Source organism: Olea europaea, chromosome 20, assembly GCF_002742605.1.
Source record: "Olea europaea var. sylvestris chromosome 20, O_europaea_v1, whole genome shotgun sequence".
Taxonomy (NCBI): domain Eukaryota; kingdom Viridiplantae; phylum Streptophyta; class Magnoliopsida; order Lamiales; family Oleaceae; genus Olea; species Olea europaea.
In genome coordinates this window covers 3,877,109-3,895,219 of record NC_036256.1, presented here as the reverse complement: position 1 = coordinate 3,895,219, position 18,111 = coordinate 3,877,109, and the positions used below count along the sequence as shown (strand labels likewise).

The following is an 18,111-nucleotide window of genomic DNA, read 5'->3' as shown; positions in this document are numbered from 1 at the left end:
ACCCCCCCCCCCCCCCCCCCCCCCAAAAAAAAAAAAGAGAAAAAAAAGGAGTCGGGTCATGAATTCATGGGTGACTCGGAATGGCCTAGGAGCCAAAGGAAGAAAATCGAGCCTGTTTTGTGAACACAAGTCGAGCAATCCATTGCTACACTTACTGTGAGGCCTTTTGCACTTATTCAGAAAATTTCTTAAACGGGGGCTAATATCTTGCTAAATATTTAATGACATTTATAAGCACCGTAAAATTATTATTTTAAGACGTTGGGGGCAATATAGCCTCTGTTTGGTATCGATTATGTCAAAGTCAATAATTAATTTTAATTACACATTTAATGTGACCAATAACTTTTCAACCGCATATTTCATAAACTTTTATTAAAATCTACCAAAAATCTTATTTTAATTTCCACCAAACAAGAGCATAAAAGTAATGTAATTAATTTATCTTAATTAGAGATGACCACCACACGATATGATATTAAATGATAAAATCAATAAAATGGATCTACTATGCATATTAGATTGACATTATCTCTTCATAGCATCTGGAGCATAGACGGTTGATCACTCCAATGGAGTTAAAAATTTTATTCATATAAAGGGTCCATTTGACATGAATTTTGATTTTGCTTCTTGTAGAAGAACTTTTGGATGAAGTTACTTTAATTTTTATTTGAAAGCTAACTTTTAAAAGAGTTTCCTATTCCAAAAGTGCTTTAGAAAAAATCAAATTGGACCAATTTCATCTAAAAGTTCTTCTAACTAAAAGAATCAAATTTATAAAATTAACCAGACAGGTCTAAAAATAACTTTTGGATCTCAATACTCTTTTCGACTTTTCAAAAGTTATGTCAAATGGATTCAAAAATGATAACTATTGCATACTACAAACATCAACACGTGTCGAAAAACAAACATTAAATCATTTAGGAAGATTATCGATCATAAAAGTGAAATGCATACATGAGCGTGGATAATTAAATATGAGTGAAATGCATGATCATAAAGATGAATGTCAATTAGCATACATTGAATATGAATAGTAGATTTAGAATTAATGACAATGAAATGCACAAATGAAGATAAATGTTAATTGAGAGACATGAACATGAATTATTGAACGAAAATTAATTTTGAAATAATGACAGCGAACACATACATGAAGATGTTAATTCATTTTTACTTGATAAGTATTATTTAATGCCCAATCAACTGAACCGATTATTATTATTATTATTTTTTTTAATGTGTTGTTCAATTAGATTAAGTATAGTAGGGGTACAATCATCCAAAAAATGATTCTCACTTCACGTGATCCTAACATTTTATGGATTATTATAATTGGATCATATTAAATAATAACGCAATAAGTAATATGTTGTTACTTTGTTAGTATTATCTTAACGGTGTATAATAATGTGAATCGAATATAAAATTGTGATGATGTGGAGAACACAACCAGCAAACTTCAGTGGTGTCAATACAATGAACAAAACAAGTAGATTGTTAGAGATAATACAACTATAAATTTACCTTATTAATTGTAGATATTTAGTTTTATCTTATTTAGTGATGTAGTCTAGTTAAGATAGATTTGTTGAATAATGTTTCCTAGTGATGTAGTTTATTAAAGATAGAATTGATGTATCTGAATTGTATAAGGATTATGACTAGTGTAACTTGTATAGATACACTATTATGTGGCTAATAAAACATGTTGCCTTCTTTCAGTCCTGTACATAGATTTGACAATTTGTATAGATACCTTGTTATGTGGCTAATAAAACATGTTGCCTTCTTTCAGTTCTCTACATAGATTTGGTTAAAAAAAAATAAAAAAATAAAAAAATAAATAATCGAATTTGGTGAAAAATAAATAAACCACTCAATTAAATCACTATCATGAGAAAAAGTAATGTTATTCATCAATAGTGATGATGATTATCCATTTAGGTAATAGATCCTACGTTTAATGTTCAATGCATTTTAATGCATGGCAACTTCATTGAGGGGACATTCAATTATAGAGCAAATGTGAGCATGACATGAAATTGCAGTCACTACTTAACATAGAGCATAAAGTGAACACAATTTGTGAGTCAATTTCATAAGGAATTATCTATGTGCTTTCTAGGGGATAAATGAATTGACTGTGCCTCTCTATTAGCGGTTACTTAAAAAATAAAAAAAATAAAAAAAAAAAGAAAAAGAAAAAGAAAAAGAAAAAGAGGATTGTGCCACACAAAATGAATACCTCAATTGTAGAAAATATTTTCAAGGCAAAATACCCTAATATAACTATTTACTAGGGATGATCATCATCTGTGACCGATGATACGTTATAAAATGATAAAATCTATTAAATATAAAATAATGCTATCTGAAGTCAGTCTTACTAGAACTCTAGTGTAGGTGGTTAACATAATTTAATTTTGCTAGAACACTAGTGTAGATTGCTACATTTGATAGATTCAATTAAATGAATCATTTAAAGACATCTAGTTGTTACTTAAATTGATGCTAAGCACCCATGGAGTTGAGTACCGAAGGACCCATAGCGTGTCCTCGTGGGTCAAGTGACCCACCAACTTAAAATTGAGTGTGTTTTTTTCTTCCTTGCTCCCCTTAGAAACCAGATTTGAAATCTCATTCTCTGAGAATTTTTTTTTTAATGATTTCTTTTGTATTTTTCTATGAAATGGAATTGAGGATCCGCTTAAATGCTCCAATTTTTGTCGTGTTTTAGCGATTTTATGGTAATGGATTCTTGCTGTGATTTTTTTTTGTTTGAACTGGAATGCAGTTAATAATGTAATATTCAGCATTTGCTGTGATTTTTATATTTTTTTACTTGAATTGATTGCTTTCGTTGATTGTGATGGAAAAATAATTTAAACGTAAATATGCTTTTTCTTTCGATGATCACAATGCTAATGAAAGGATTATTCAAAATAAAAGCGATGAAAATAATGTTGGAAATAAAAAGAATGATAAACTTGGTGGCGTTGAAGATAAATATATATAGATACAAGACTCAATTATTGATCTTATTATATAACGTCACATCATATAATTCTTAGATTTATTAAAATATCATTTTTTGTTGATTATATGCTAATATTTTGGTTTGTCAAACCATGCTAATATATCCTAATATTTTTGTTGGAATTTGTCTTAAATGGGGTGTACCAAATGGTGTACACCCTACTGACATGGGTGTGGGACCCATGTGAAAGAAATGATATTTTATTTGAGTGGATCCCTCATCCATGTAAGTGGGGTGTACACTATTAGGTACGCCCCAATATACCACTAGCAAAATCGTTTTTGTTAAAATAATGACTGCGAACACATACATACATGAAGATGTTAATTCATTTTTACTTGATAAGTATAATTTAATGCCCAATCTATTGAACCGATTTTTTTTTGAATGTGTTGTTCAATTAGATTTAGTATAGTAGGGGTACAATCGTCTAAAAAATGATTCTTACTTCACATGATCCTAACATTTTATGGATTATTATAATTGGATGATATTAAATAATAATGCAATAAGTAAAATGTTGTTACTTTTAGTATTATTTTAACGGTGTATAATAATGTGAATTGAATATAAAATTGTGATGATATGGAGCACAAATAGCAAACTTCACTGGTGTCAATACAATGAACAAAACAAGTATATTGTTAGAGATAATACAACTATAAATTTACCTTATTAATTGTCGATATTTAGTTTTGTCTTATTTAGTGATGTAATTTAGTTATGATAGATTTGTTGAATTATGTTTCCTAGTGATGTAGTTAATTAAAGGTGGAATTGATGTACTTAAATTGTACAAGGATTATGACTACTGTAGCTTGTATAGATACCCTGTTACGTGGTTGATAAAACACGTTGTCTTCTTTCAGTCTTCTACATAGATTTGACAACTTGTATAGATATTTTGTTATGTGGCTAATAAAACACGTTGCCTTCTTTTAGTTCTCTACATAGATTTGGTCCCAAAAAGAAAAAAAAAAAATTGGATTTGGTGAAAAATAAATAAACCACTCGATTAAATCACTATCATGAGAAAAAGTAAAGTAATGTTATTCATCAATAGTGACGACGATTATCCATTAAGGTAATAGATCCTACGACTTAATGTTCAATGCATTTTAACGCATGGCAACTCCATTGAGAGGACATTCAATTATAGAGCAAATGTGAGCATGACATGAGATTGCAGTCACTACTTGATGTAGAGCATAACGTGAACACAATTTATGAGTCAATTTCTTAAGGAATTATCTATGCGCTTTCTAGGGGATAAATGAATTGACTCTGCCTCTCTATTAGCGGTCACTTAAAAAAAAAGAAAAAAAAAAAGAAAAAAAGAGAGATTTATGATTGTGCCACACAACATGAATACCTCAATTGTAGAAAATATTTTCAAGGCAAAATACCCTAATATAACTATTTACTAGGGATGATCATCATCAGATGATACGTTATAAAATAATAAAATCTATTAAATATAAAATAATGCTATTTGAAATCAGTGTTACTAGAACTCTAATATAGGTGGTTATATATAAATTAATTTTGCTAGAACACTAGTGTAGGTTGCTACACTTAATTGATTCAATTAAATGTATCATTTAATGACATCTAGTTACTTAAATTGATGTTAAACACCCATGGAGTTGAATCATTGGTGGACCCACAATGTGTCTTGGTGGGTCACAACTTAAAATTGAGTGTGTTTTTTTCTTCCTCCCCCCTTAGAAATCAGATTTGAAGCCTCATTCTCTGGGAAATTATTTCTCTTTGATGATTTCTTTTGTATTTTTCTATGAAATGGAATTGAGGATCCGCTTAAGTGCTCTATTTTCTGTCTTGTTTTAGCGATTTTATGGTAATGAATTCTTGCTGTGATTTTTTTCTTTGTTTGAACTGGAATGCAGTTGATAATGTAACATTTAGAGTTTGCCGTGATATTTGTATTTTTTTTCTTACTTGAATTGATTGTTTTCGTTGATTGTGATGGAAAAATAATTTAAACATAAATATACATTTTCTTTTGATGATCACAATACTAATGAAATGATTATTCGAGATAAAAGCAATGAAAATAATGTTAGAAATAAAAAGGATGATAAACTTGGGTGACGTTGAAGATAAATATATAGATACGAGACTCAATTATTGATCTTATTATATAACGTCACATCATGTAATTCTCATATTTATTAAAATATCTTTTTTTGTTGATTATATGCTAATATTTTGGTTTGTCAAACCATATTAAAGTACATATTGACACATGATACCTTAAAGATGATTTGGCTGAGAGGATGAGAATTGCTTTGGAAATAGAGAAGTCCTAAGTGGGTCACGGGGGGTTTGATTTTTTAAAAGTGAGTGGAACTTTGGAAAAGAAATTACATTACTTTCCACTCCACTTTTGTATTGATTTGATTTATGGACTTGTCCCAAGTGAATGATCAAATCGTTTAGGGCAATTTTTCTAAGCTTGTACAATGGGTTCTATTTCTAGACTTGTGACACATAACATTCCCACAACAGTTTATTGGTAGCACATTAAAATATAGTTTGTGCTTGAAAAAGTTTACAAATTATAATAAATACAATTTTAATCAGGGAAATTTGAAAAAAAATATAGTTACGTATTTAGACAATTAAATGACGGTTACTTTTTTTTATTAAATAATTATTTTAATTGAACGTAAAATGTAATTTGTCTAAATATATTGAATAATACTATGTAACCTCACTGGGGTTGAAATTTCAGTATAGGTGATACTAGATGATTGGTTAAATGAACGGTGAAAAGTTATTTAATTATACTTATTAATTAATGTTACATTAGCGATACCTAGATTGAGAGATTTTAATCGCAAAAATACTGCTCAATGGAACCACAAGAATTACATTGGATCATATCTTCGTAAAGATGACACAAAAAGATGATATAATTAGCTGAAAATAAAGTGCTTTTGGTTTTAGATTAGATGTGAAATATATGTAATTTTTCTTCATCCAGCAGACAAGTCTTATAAAGGTGATAAAGATTTTTAAAGGCTATATTCTCAGTCTTAAAGCAAATATTAAAAATATATAATAAGGTGGCTAGTTCTAATCTTCAATTAAGATACGCACAAGCTTGTGAGACAATATTGTCACATTATTATAAATTCAAAAGAGGGACGTGCAGTAATGAATATAATAATGCCCTGTCTATATGCAAAATTTATTGAGAAAATGTAAGAAAAACAAAATTAGAGAAAAGCTTAATTCATGTTTGGCCAAGCTTAAAAAAATTATTATAAAAATAGATAAATTTTAGAAACAAAAAAAATGAAGATTTTGAAAATCTATGGATTGTAGCAACTAATTTTTGAGTTATTCGTTTTTATCTTTTAGATCACGTACGTAAATCTTGATGAATAGGAATTTATCCGAGACTCACAAAAAAGGAAGAGAGTTGCACAAAAAGAAAAGCAACTTGAAAAAGGAAGACGTGACCTTCGAATTTATAAAATTAAAATTTTGATGGGCATAGATCAAGGTTTTTAATTTTTGAAGAGGTACATTTAAAAAATTCATAATATAACTAGGAAGACGTTATAAATATCATAGATGAGGTTACTCAACTTGCAAGTTTGATGTAAACTGATTTGATATCTTTGTATTCAAGAATAGAAAATTTTGATTCCGCATTGTTCACAAAATTTTAGCATTATTTATCATTTTCAATCACTCCATTTAATATCCACAAGTACAAAATTCCGCATATTTTTCATGCCCCAAATTTCTTTCTCTAAATTTTTATTTATAATATGTTTGCTGGTTAACTGTGAAATTATGTTAATTATTAACTTTAAGGGATAACTCAGTAGTCAGGTTTTGGATTTACTCCCTAATGGTTGCCAATTTGAGTCTCCTTATGGCTACTGAGGTAAGTACCTGATCGTAAACTTTAGGGTCCCGTGGGACTAGTTAAGATGTGTGTAAGCTGACCCGAATACCCACGATCATAAAAAAAATAAAAATTATGTTAATTATTTTAAAAGCAATCAGTACTTTACAATTAAAATAAGTAACTTATTTATTTATTTATAATTGTAGGTTAGAAAGTACATGTGACTGAACTTACTTCACACTTCATAAAAACTGGCATGCTGTCGTAGGCATCCAAAAATAATAAAACCTACACTTTCAAAAAATTGCATGTAGTAGTGGAAGTAAGGATCGTTCCCACGAAGAGTGATTAGCCTAATTTTATGCAATGTTAACAATAACGAGGAGGTTTTGTTTGTGATGAAATCAATTCTAACTAAAAGCAATGCTATTAATAAATTTGATTAAATCAATAGAACGAATCTTGGTCTAAGTCAACATCCACTGTTGGAAATTTACAATTGATCATTGATTCACAAATAATTATTAATTCATACTCTTAGTATTCATCACCGGAAAACAATTTTCCAGTGGAAACAATTTCCTATTTTTCCTTACTTTTAATTAATTAGAAACAAGCAATCTAATTAATCCTCATTACCAAACAATCCTAGACTAGCGCGAGAATTTAATTTAATAATGAATTTTCGAATTAGAGAAATCAATGAACTAGATAACATAAGTCAATCATTTGCATTTAACCTAGATAAATATTCTTCCTAAGATTTAATAATTTTCCAAAGTAGCAAATTACTAATCCTAGTTGTTTCACAAGTTAAATTAATAAAACAATTATGAATTTGATATTTAACTTAGCTATAAATTGAAACACATACTTAGTAATCAAACATAACAATCATAAAATTAAGCATGGAAGAATATTCAATACTAAAAATATAAATTAAAGATAAAAATTAGGTAGATCTTACAATTGAAAACGATTCAAAGGCTTCAATATCCATCGACTAGGAGATGAAGTTTAGCAATACATCAATAATCCTGAAGCAAAAAAGAGAGAAAAATTCTCATGAATATGATATAATGAGTGGTATCCTCATTTTGGACATCCCTAGGGTTTTAAAAGACTCCCAAAATTTGTTTTCATTTTCATAAAAATTTTAATCAGAAAAGGAAATCAGATTTTTCTCACCTCGATTGACCTGGGTTGTCGCCCAGGCAAAACTCAGGCAGTCGCTCAGGCATGACTTTTGACTTTGGTAATTCCATTTTAATGTTGGGCGGTCGCCCAGATTTTATAACTAGGCCGTCCTCTAGGCAAAATTTCTTCCAAAAGTTGTATTTTAGTCCGAATTTAATTTCTGATTCTTTTAAATTGTTTCTCCTGCAATCCAACCCTTCAACTTCTAATTACGTCCAATTGAACCCGCAACATCTTTAATCTTCATTCCATTGCTCGTCTCATCTAAGGATTATTTGCAACTTGGTCCTTGAACTTCCAATTTCTTCCATTAAATCACTTTTTTCGCTCTTTTCTTCTATCTTTTGCCATGATCATTCAAATGCAACCTAAATCACAATAGAAGGGTACTTAGCACATTTGGGTGTTAATTAATCATAAAAATGTAAGAATTAATTGATGTAAATCACAACATTTCATGTCTTATAAAAAACATTCTCTCACGTGTAGATGTACAACTTCTAATGCCTCCAACAAGAACAACAACGATCGGTATGAGTAATAAATTCTTGTGTAGAATGTTAAATGAGTTCTATTTTAGTCATCAAGTTAATTTTTAATCTAATTCTTTTGCTCTGTTCGATATTTTTCATGAAAACAAAAAATGACGCAATCATGATCCAACAGTTATATCAATTTGTAGAGTTAAGAAATCCCCACTTTTATCAGGAGGTGGTGCATTGTGGATAATGCACAATAGCATTAGTTCTCAATTATAGTTATTTATGCTAAAATATTAAGTTACCTGTAATTAAAGTACTACTAATTAAATACTAAATAATAATTGTCCGTACTGTTGAGATGGCCGAGTTGGTCTAAGGCGCCAGATTAAGGTTCTGGTCCGAAAGGGCGTGGGTTCAAATCCCACTCTCAACAAACACTTGTTTAAAGTTTTTGATGATTCCACAGAATTTTGGGCCGGGTCATAAAGCCCAAATTTTTTCATACAGATTTGAATGGTGATTTTTTCACTTCCAAAAGGATTTGAAGTTTCTCAAATTGATCTCGTTTACTATTTTTATTATTTTTTCACTATTTAAATCCAAGTTATAAAATTGGGACGTAGGTTCATTTAGCCTTATTTTTCGTAAAAAAAATTGATTATACAAGAAAACTACATGTGACGACTTATAATTTTACTATTTCCTTCTATTGTTGAATTGTGACAACAATACATTTGCGAAAAGTTTTAAGGATTATATTATTTTAGACCAACCATGCTTGTGCAATGATGGTGGGCATTTTGGGGTGGTAGGGAGGAATTGTCTTTAAACATTTGAACTTTTTGAAGGTTAGTACACGAAAACAGGCTTTTGGAGACCAACTTTACCATAAATTTGAAACGTCGGGGATAATGGTTATAGAAAACACTAGTTGAAGACCAACTTGTAAGAGTGCAAATAAAATAATGACTTCTGTTATAAATTTTCTAAATTTATATTGTTTTTCTATCTTATTTATCTTTATTTTATGAATAATTCTTCTTAAACAGGGCCATAGACTCTGTTTTTCTGGGGGGAAGACAGGTATCTTGCCAAGAGGGGAGCACATGTCCCTCCTGTAAAAAGAGGAGTCATGTAGCCCTGTTTATGTAGCAAAACTCTTATTTTATAGTTCTTGACATGATTCGAGAACAAGCACGTAATCTTACTATTGATGAAATTTTTTCTTTTTTTTTTTCAGAGAAATAAAAAATAAACGAAAAAAACAGATGAAAATATCTTGAATTAAGAGTTGACAATCCTCAATCGAAGAAGAGGAAATTGCTAACGACCTTAATTAAGAGCATGTTGAGGAAAAATGAAATTAATGTATGCCTTGATTTCTTGTTGATTATCAATTAACAAGAGATACATGATGAAGGTAATTGTTTCCTTCTACTAGATTAAGAACCGATGAATTCGTATCATTATACACAACTCAAGGACTTTATAAGTATTGACCCGAATACTTATGAAGAGGTAGTGTGTTGGAATGAGTTCGAAGTGTGGCTTATAGCAATGCAAGATGAAATGGACTCTTTGGTAGAAAATAAAACATGAATGTTAGTGAACAAACCCAACGATCAAAATGTCGTAGATTGCAAGTGAATTTATAAAATAAAAGAAGGGGAACCAAATGTGGAGTGCACAAGATACAAAACTAGGTTGGTATTAAAATGTATCATCTAAAGGGAGGGTATAAACTATAATTAAATATTTTCTATTAAGACTTGAAGTTCTATTTTAAAAGGTCAACTGTATTAAAAGAACTAATCTAAACCTTTATATGTTAGTTTATATTTTCATCTTTATTTTTTGTGAAATTCATCCCTTAATATGTTAGTGCAAGATGGTGACTTATTTGAGTAAACTAATATTAAAATTCGCGTGCTCATTTTTTTCAGTATTAATCGAATTGAATTGTTCGTTAGAATTTAGTAATCTTTGATACTATATTAAGATTTGAAGTTCCATCTTAAAATGTCAAATATATTAAGAGGAGTAACCCAAACTTTAATTTGTTAGTCTATCTTTTCATGTTTATTCCATGTGAGATTTATACATTGACCTTCCGTAGCCAAATATGCTTCAATCATAGTGACTTAACCCTTGTTTGACCTCCATTCTAATTAGATTTTAGGAAGAAATGTATTTCAAAATAGTAATTTTTTGGAAAATGCGTAATTAAAAAAGAAGGAAAAGTTTTTTATTTACGTGTAATATTATTTTATTGAAGAATATGAGATTAATAAGAAGAGAGAAAAATGAATTGTCATTTTAATGGAGCACAAACATGGGTTTAATATGATTTGGCTTTAGACTAGTTTGATGTTAAGATTGCAATCCTAAATGGTGAAGAGATGAAACCATTTTTATAAATCAATCAATGATTTTGAAAATAAAATCTAAACCTGATTTTTTTTTACCTGTCAAAAGATACTTTATGCTTTGAAACAAGCCCCAAGACATTAATATAAGAGGTTTGATTCTTATATCCCAAGTCTTGGTTTCAGAAAGGGTAGCTTCGGCTGATGTCTTCTTTATAATGGTAATGGGGGTAATAAATTCGTTTACGTGCTCCTTTACGTAGATGGCATGCTTTTCACAGTCATAATAGAAAAAAAGATTAAACTTATAAAAGAAAAGTAGTTTTAATTTGAAATGGAAGATACATGTCATGCTAAAAGGACCTTGGGAATGCAAATTAACAGAAATAAGAAGAATAAAGTCACTTGTCCTAGGTTAAAAATAGGGAAGTAAAGAGAGAGACTGGTGTGTCAGAAAATAATTGGATGTTTTTATTTTAATTTTTCAAATTGTCCAATCATTTAAGTCTGAATTTGAGACTGGAGGTGTAGCATGATTGAAATAAAAGGAGGGAACGTTATTTTCTTGAATCAATCCTCTTGTATCAGTAAAATCCTAATAAATTCTCTACAGGAAGTGCGAAAGTTGTAACACTATCATTAGCCAACCATTTTAAACTCTCACTGGACCTGTCACGTAAACCTAAACCTAAGGAAGTAGAATGGATACTATTCCTTGTACCAATGTTGTTAAGTCGATAATGTACCTTAAGGTCTATACAATACCATACTTGGCACATGGAATTAGTGTGCTGAGCAAAATACATGGCAAATCAAGGTGAGATGCACTGGATTGCTATAAAATGGCTCTTGAGAATAGTTCAACAAATCTTGGATTGAAGTTTAGAAGGGGTACAAAATGGGTAATACTAAATGGGGATACTGATTTTGACTTAGCAGGTAATTTAGATAAAAGAGGATGGCAAGCCGGCAGCATGAGCTAGCGAGGGGCTCGTGTCACTTTAAAACCCCACGCCCACCCCCTATATTCAATCTAATAACAGGGGTGAAGACAAATTGCTTAAACATTTATTTGTGTTCAACTTTAGGTTGTTGATTTAGTTAATGCTTGTATTAAACTGCATTTATATTTAGTGCTGGCAAGCATATTTAGCTAGCACACGTCACAAAATAATATCATTGACAGATTTTACGCCCTTTCGTGTTTTTTTTAAGTGTTTTTAAGTCGGGAGTGTACTTCTTTTTTTTTTTTGATATCCAGGTATCACAACTTACACTAGACTAAATTCTAGACCCCTAAGACCTTTGCCCCTAGAACTTTGGAGGGGGTAAATCGCGGGTTATGCCTCAACTGGATCATAGGTTCCTCTTATTGCCTGTACACTTTTGCGCACAAGAGACCCTCCTCCATAGTGATTGCTCCATACCAAATATTTGGCCGCAGGTTCCCACCAGGAATCGAACTCTCCACCCTATCGCTGGAAGCAAGACAATGTTGATTGATCCACCAGTTGAGCTGTGCCTCGGGGGGCAATCTACTTCTATATTTTTACTTTGTGCAATGCTTGTGTGAGTTGAAAATCATAATTGCAAAGACTTTTAGCTCTATTCTATACTGAGGACGAATACATTACAACATATGATGTTGTAAAGAAGAGGCTATAGTTAAGAGGCTTCCTATATGAAATAGGCTTTATTGATAAAGAAGTTGTGTTATTTTCTGATAATCAAAATTCCATTCATTTGAGTAGAAATTCACGTGATAGGACCAAACATGTTGCTATCAAATTCCATTTTGTGAAAAAGATGATCGAAAAAGGATTGATTAATCTAGTTATGATATCAACTCAATGTAATCTTGCTGATTTAGACACTAAGGTAGTTCCATCGAGCAAGTTTTGGAGCTGCATGAGAGTATGATTGAATACAATTTTAACACATTAGAGTTGAATCATTTCTTCGGCAAGGTGGAGCTTGTTGAGAAAACATGTAGCTCATCAATGATTTAGTAACAAAATTGCTACTTCGATTTTGAAGATACGTTTTCTGAACTGGAGAAAGCTGATCTGGGCCTTACACGTGGCAACCTTTTTGTCTGTTGGATGGAGAGGGGTTTTCAGGGCAATATACCCCCACTTATCACTTCTCTTTTCTGTTGGTTTTTATTTCTTTGCGGGTTTCTTATGTCAAGTGTGAGAAGGTTTTCTTTGATATATGTGTGAACAATAACCTTAGTGGTAGAGTTGATTCACGGTGTTTTCGATGAAATCTTGATGATTTCAAATCCTGTAGACTAGTTGAACATCTAAACCCTTTAAGGGAGAAAAACCCGTCTTGTTTATTAACTTCTAACATAATTGAGTGTGATTTTTGGGGTTAAACGTTTTATTGGGACTGTTCAATATATGGTGCGCGCACACACACATATATTTTATGATAACATCCAATCCTATTAGTCTAAAGTGCATGCCGAATATATCATAATTTTATTGCATTTATTTAAGAACCGGGCTTATAACAATGGTACGAGCGAGCACTTTTAAAGAATGAGAATTTTATCATGGCAAGCAAATATAGCTTAACAATTAAGCCGTTCATTTCGTTGAGTAATTGGACAAGAAAAGTATAATCCTTTTATTATTATTATTATTATTTTTTTGGGGATGTCATTGAAGGTTATAATCGTCAAGACTTATGTTATACCTTTACCATCTTAATATTCTTATTTCTTAAAATCTTATCTAATAATAAAAGTAAGAAAGGAAAAAAATTCTTTTTGCATCCCACGTTGCTTCGATTAGTATCATAAAGGAAGGGAAATAATTCGATTGTTCTACCTTGCAATAGGAATCTGCTTCCTTTCTTTTCATATGGTCTCTCGTACATTTACGTTAGTAAAATGTCGAGACAATTCGTAGTCTAAACATAGAGATGTAAATCAATCCAAACGTACAATGCATTCATTAGTAGATAGATAAACTTTGCATAATCATTTTTTATTTTTTATTTTTTGGTGATAATTTGAAAAGACAGCAAAAAATAAAAAATAAATAAATAAAAAATAAAAAATTGTGGCAAAGTAAAATGTAAAGGGGTAAAGGTCAATAGATCAAACTGCTTATAAAAAAATTTAAAATAAAAATAAAATTTTGGTGTGAAACAGTCAGTTTATAAGTCATTTTATTGGTTTCGAGTTTTCCGGGGTTTAACCTATATTAGTTTTTGACCGATATTTTATTTTTTCGATTAAATGTACGAGTTCAATTCGATTCTAATAACAATGACCCACTTGTCTCAACATCTTTTGATAACCAAATATCTAAAATTAAATTTCTTATCCGATAAAAAAAGCTGGTGCTTTTTTCGTCCTCATTTGACCTCTTTTTTCGCAAAATTCATTTTCAACCATGCATTTTCTTATAAAGTAATTTCACACGTAAACTCAATTTTTTTCTCTAGTTTTAATCACATATTTTCCGAAAATTCATTATTTTAAAACATATTTTTCTTAAAAAATGTCTCAAACGGGCGAACAACAGGCTGTTGAAGCATTTAAAATAGGACCTACTCTATGAACAAACTTTCCTCTTTCAACAACACGATAATCACATCACACAAACATCAACATGACTTTATATCAAAATCAGATTTGATGTCAGAGTGGATTATGACAGGTGGCATTTTATTGTTTCTTGATCTATTTGTGTTAGGATCTGTTAGGAGAGAAATCAATTTTCATGCCAAACCTATTCTAACTTAGCCTAGATTAAATGTTCCCAACTGCATTTCTATTAGGTGTTGCAGTTGAAGAGATGAGGAGATAAATAAAATCATTCACACTTCTAAAAATGGTATAATCCTCTCTCTCTAGAAAAAGAGGGATTTTACTCGAGAGTTGAACCAAAATCGACATTTTCGATATCAGGTGCTTTTGCAGTTGTCTAATGACATGTATGTCTCGAAATCACATTGAATAATTACATAGATTATCTTATTTATGGGATACATAATAAGAAACACGCAATATATACTTTGTATCTCAATTTAAATTACACATATTATTCAAATTTACTACATAATCACTTTTAATTTTAGAATTCATAGATCATATTCTAGGCAAATGTCATTCATTCGAGTTTTGCCGCTGCATATCTAATGAAATCATGCACGTGAGGGGCATATTGAAGACAAAATCTAAATAATATATATGTAATTCCCAATAACAATTTAAAATTTTTAATTGTTACTATGTTATCTTTCTTTTTATATTAGCACCTTATATAATATAAATCCGATATTAATTTTTCAAAAATGTATCATTACATTTTAATGATTAACATGTTTGATATTTTTGATTCTACCAGACGATACGAATAAGGAAAATTAAGAAATTCGACACATAATTTTCTTGATTAATCATTTTCAATCACGTAATATCTTATGTGGGGGTTTTAAAATGACTTGTATATAATATGTACCTGTAGCCTCATTAGACAATTGAAATAAGTAACAATTAATCAAATATTTATCTGCCACTTCCTCCATTTTTTTTCCCTTCCTTTTTTTTTTTTTATTTACTTGATTAGTTTAATATGATAAAGATTACTAAACTTAAACCAAGTTTTTCTCTACAACTTAAGAACCAAATCAAGTCAATCTTTGGTGTATCCATCTGTATCTCTGTTTCTCCATAATAATTATCAATGTTAGAGAATCCTATTAAATGTATAATAAACTGGATTTGCTCTCCTTAATCTCTGTAAATTTTTGTTTCCAGGAAAGTACTGTTTGTTAGAGAAGAAAGGCACATTCATATCTATTCTTCTATAGCCTTCAAGCTCTCCTTTCCCTTCCATGAAAGGCAAGGGATAAACCTCATCCCCTACCCCACCCCACCCCACCCTACCCTACCCTACCTTACCCCCCAAAAAACCCACCTCAAAACCAAGAGATAAACTCTATATCTCTTGAGTCTTGCATTTTTTTCTCTACAGTATCCATTAAAATTTAGCAGATTTTCTTTACTGCAATGAAAAATATCGCTGCTTGTTATAATGAACATGCTATAAAAGTATCTGATTCTTATTGTTCAGGCCCTTCAAATCAGGCGTTTCAATCCCCAAACTTGAGTCCTTCAGTTCAAAATGCTGTTACATGTATTTACAAAGTTAAACTCTCAACTCAGAAGCAGTTCTTGATTAAACTGACATGGAGCAAACAAGGCTTCTCCGTTGGCATCTTCGATTCTAAATTGTGTAAGAATTTTCGCGTTTCACGCGACACCAAAGGCGCAAAAACTTTTGAATCCTGCAATTCAAGAATTGAAGTGTTTTGGGATCTCTTTCCAGCTCAATATGAAACGGGACCAGAACCAGTTAATGGATTTTATGTTATAGTATTGATCAACTCAGAGCAAAGCCTAATTCTTGGAGACATAGAAAATGAACTGAACATCAAGAAACTCGTTTCTGATGTAAAAGTTGGGGACTTTTCATTGATCTCTCGCAGTGAACACTTCTCAGGTAATTCTGTGTATTCGACCAAGGCTAAATTCAGCGATACAGGAATATATCATGATATACTGATCAAATTCTCAGCAGAAGACGGGGGAGTAAAGAATCCAGTACTATCTGTTTATATAGATAAGAAAAATGTTTTCCAAGTAAAGAGATTGATGTGGAATTTCCGCGGAAATCAGATGATTTTTCTCGATGGATTGTTGGTGGATATGATGTGGGATGTCCATAATTTTTTTTTCAATCCATCATCACCAGGAGATGCAGCTGTTTTCATGTTCAAGGCGAGGAATGGATTCGATAGCAGACTGTGGTTTGAGGAGAAAAATCTGGAGATAGAAGAACAAGAAAATATTGGATTCTCTTTGTTTATCTGTGTCTCTAAGAATACAGATTGACTCCATCCCGTTTTGTTTTGTATCTTAGTTTGATACATTTTAAATTCTTCGTTTTTTGTTCAAATTTCGTTCTTTATGTGTTATGTATAGAATAAGTTTTATGAAAATTCGAGTTTTGTAATACATTAATTTCCTCCTATTCTGATCTAACTAATACTTTATTGTTTGCGTGTTTAAAATGACGAACAAACGAAATTCCTTCTCTCTATCTCTTCATTTAGGAGACTTGGTGTTAAGTCAATCATATCCGATAGGCGATCAACACTCTAGAGGACAGCAGTTTTAGTATATGGAGTTTTCCCCAATTATCGACATGTTGAACTCAAAAATACTTAAAATCGAAACTAAAATCTTGTTTCTTATATTCTTATCTAGTACGGTAATCCAAATATGTCCCTCACATCAATTATACCAAGAAACGAGGGTAAGTGCTCAAACTTAATTAACATATGCATCAAATAAAATTGATTATCATGATATCTTGTATTCTATTTGGAAGGACCGATAATTTTACTCTAATTATTCTGGTTAGTATTGTTATATATTTTTGAAACTTAAACTTTATGAAACTTTACATATTGACGAGATATCTATGTCAAATCATCAAAAAAATTAATTAATGCGGAATATAACTTGATCCATTGATTTGAATCTTGAAGATCAAATTGGAATCTCTTTAATCTTGATTCTTGCTCTTTAATCTTGACTGCTTTAGTTCCTTCTTTTTGATTCTTGATTGTTAATTTTGATTGTGGATTGTGGATTTTCCTCTTTAAATTATTGTGTTGATGAGATAACATAAAGATTGAGAATCACAAATGAATTGGGGACCATAAACTTATATATAACTTTTCATATGTATTTTGGTCCATCATGAAAGACAACCGTCGAGGAATTTGGTTTTCATACATATTTATGCCTATACTTTATTTAGATGCCAAAAACTCAATAAGTTTAATTCTTCATTAGATCACTTTAAATGGACTTAACTTTAAGATAGTCTTTAGCCACAATTATATATATATGAGCACACATGACAAATTAATTTTTCTCAATAATCTCCCATTTGAGTTACATATGTTCCTTATAAATGTGTATAATTTTATGAGCTCTAACCAAAAGCATCTTCGAACAATCTCGTGCATTAATTATGTCAACATAGGATTAAAGTAGTCTTCATTACAAGTAATATAATTAAATCCATCAATGATCACATATAT

General features: G+C 30.6%; 1 protein-coding gene and 1 non-coding gene across 2 annotated transcripts; both read left to right on the top strand.

The window, feature by feature from the left end:
• The first annotated feature begins 8,963 nt into the window (after positions 1-8,963).
• Positions 8,964-9,044, top strand: TRNAL-AAG. Its single transcript has one exon. It is a non-coding gene; the product is annotated as a tRNA-Leu (tRNA).
• Positions 9,045-11,819: 2,775 nt separating this feature from the next.
• Positions 11,820-16,891, top strand: LOC111368970. Its single transcript, XM_022990461.1, has 2 exons — positions 11,820-11,916; positions 16,071-16,891. The coding sequence occupies exons 1-2, from the start codon at positions 11,820-11,822 to the stop codon at positions 16,889-16,891; spliced, it is 918 nt and encodes a 305-aa protein (XP_022846229.1).
• Positions 16,892-18,111: the final 1,220 nt, after the last annotated feature.

Coding starts and splice junctions, on each gene's coding strand:
- LOC111368970 (XM_022990461.1), top strand. CDS start 11,820: ATGGCTCTTGAGAATAGTTCAACAAATCTTGGATTGAAGTTTAGAAGG. Junction 11,917..16,070: donor TACTGATTTTGACTTAGCAG/GTAATTTAGATA, acceptor CTTATTGTTCAG/GCCCTTCAAATCAGGCGTTT.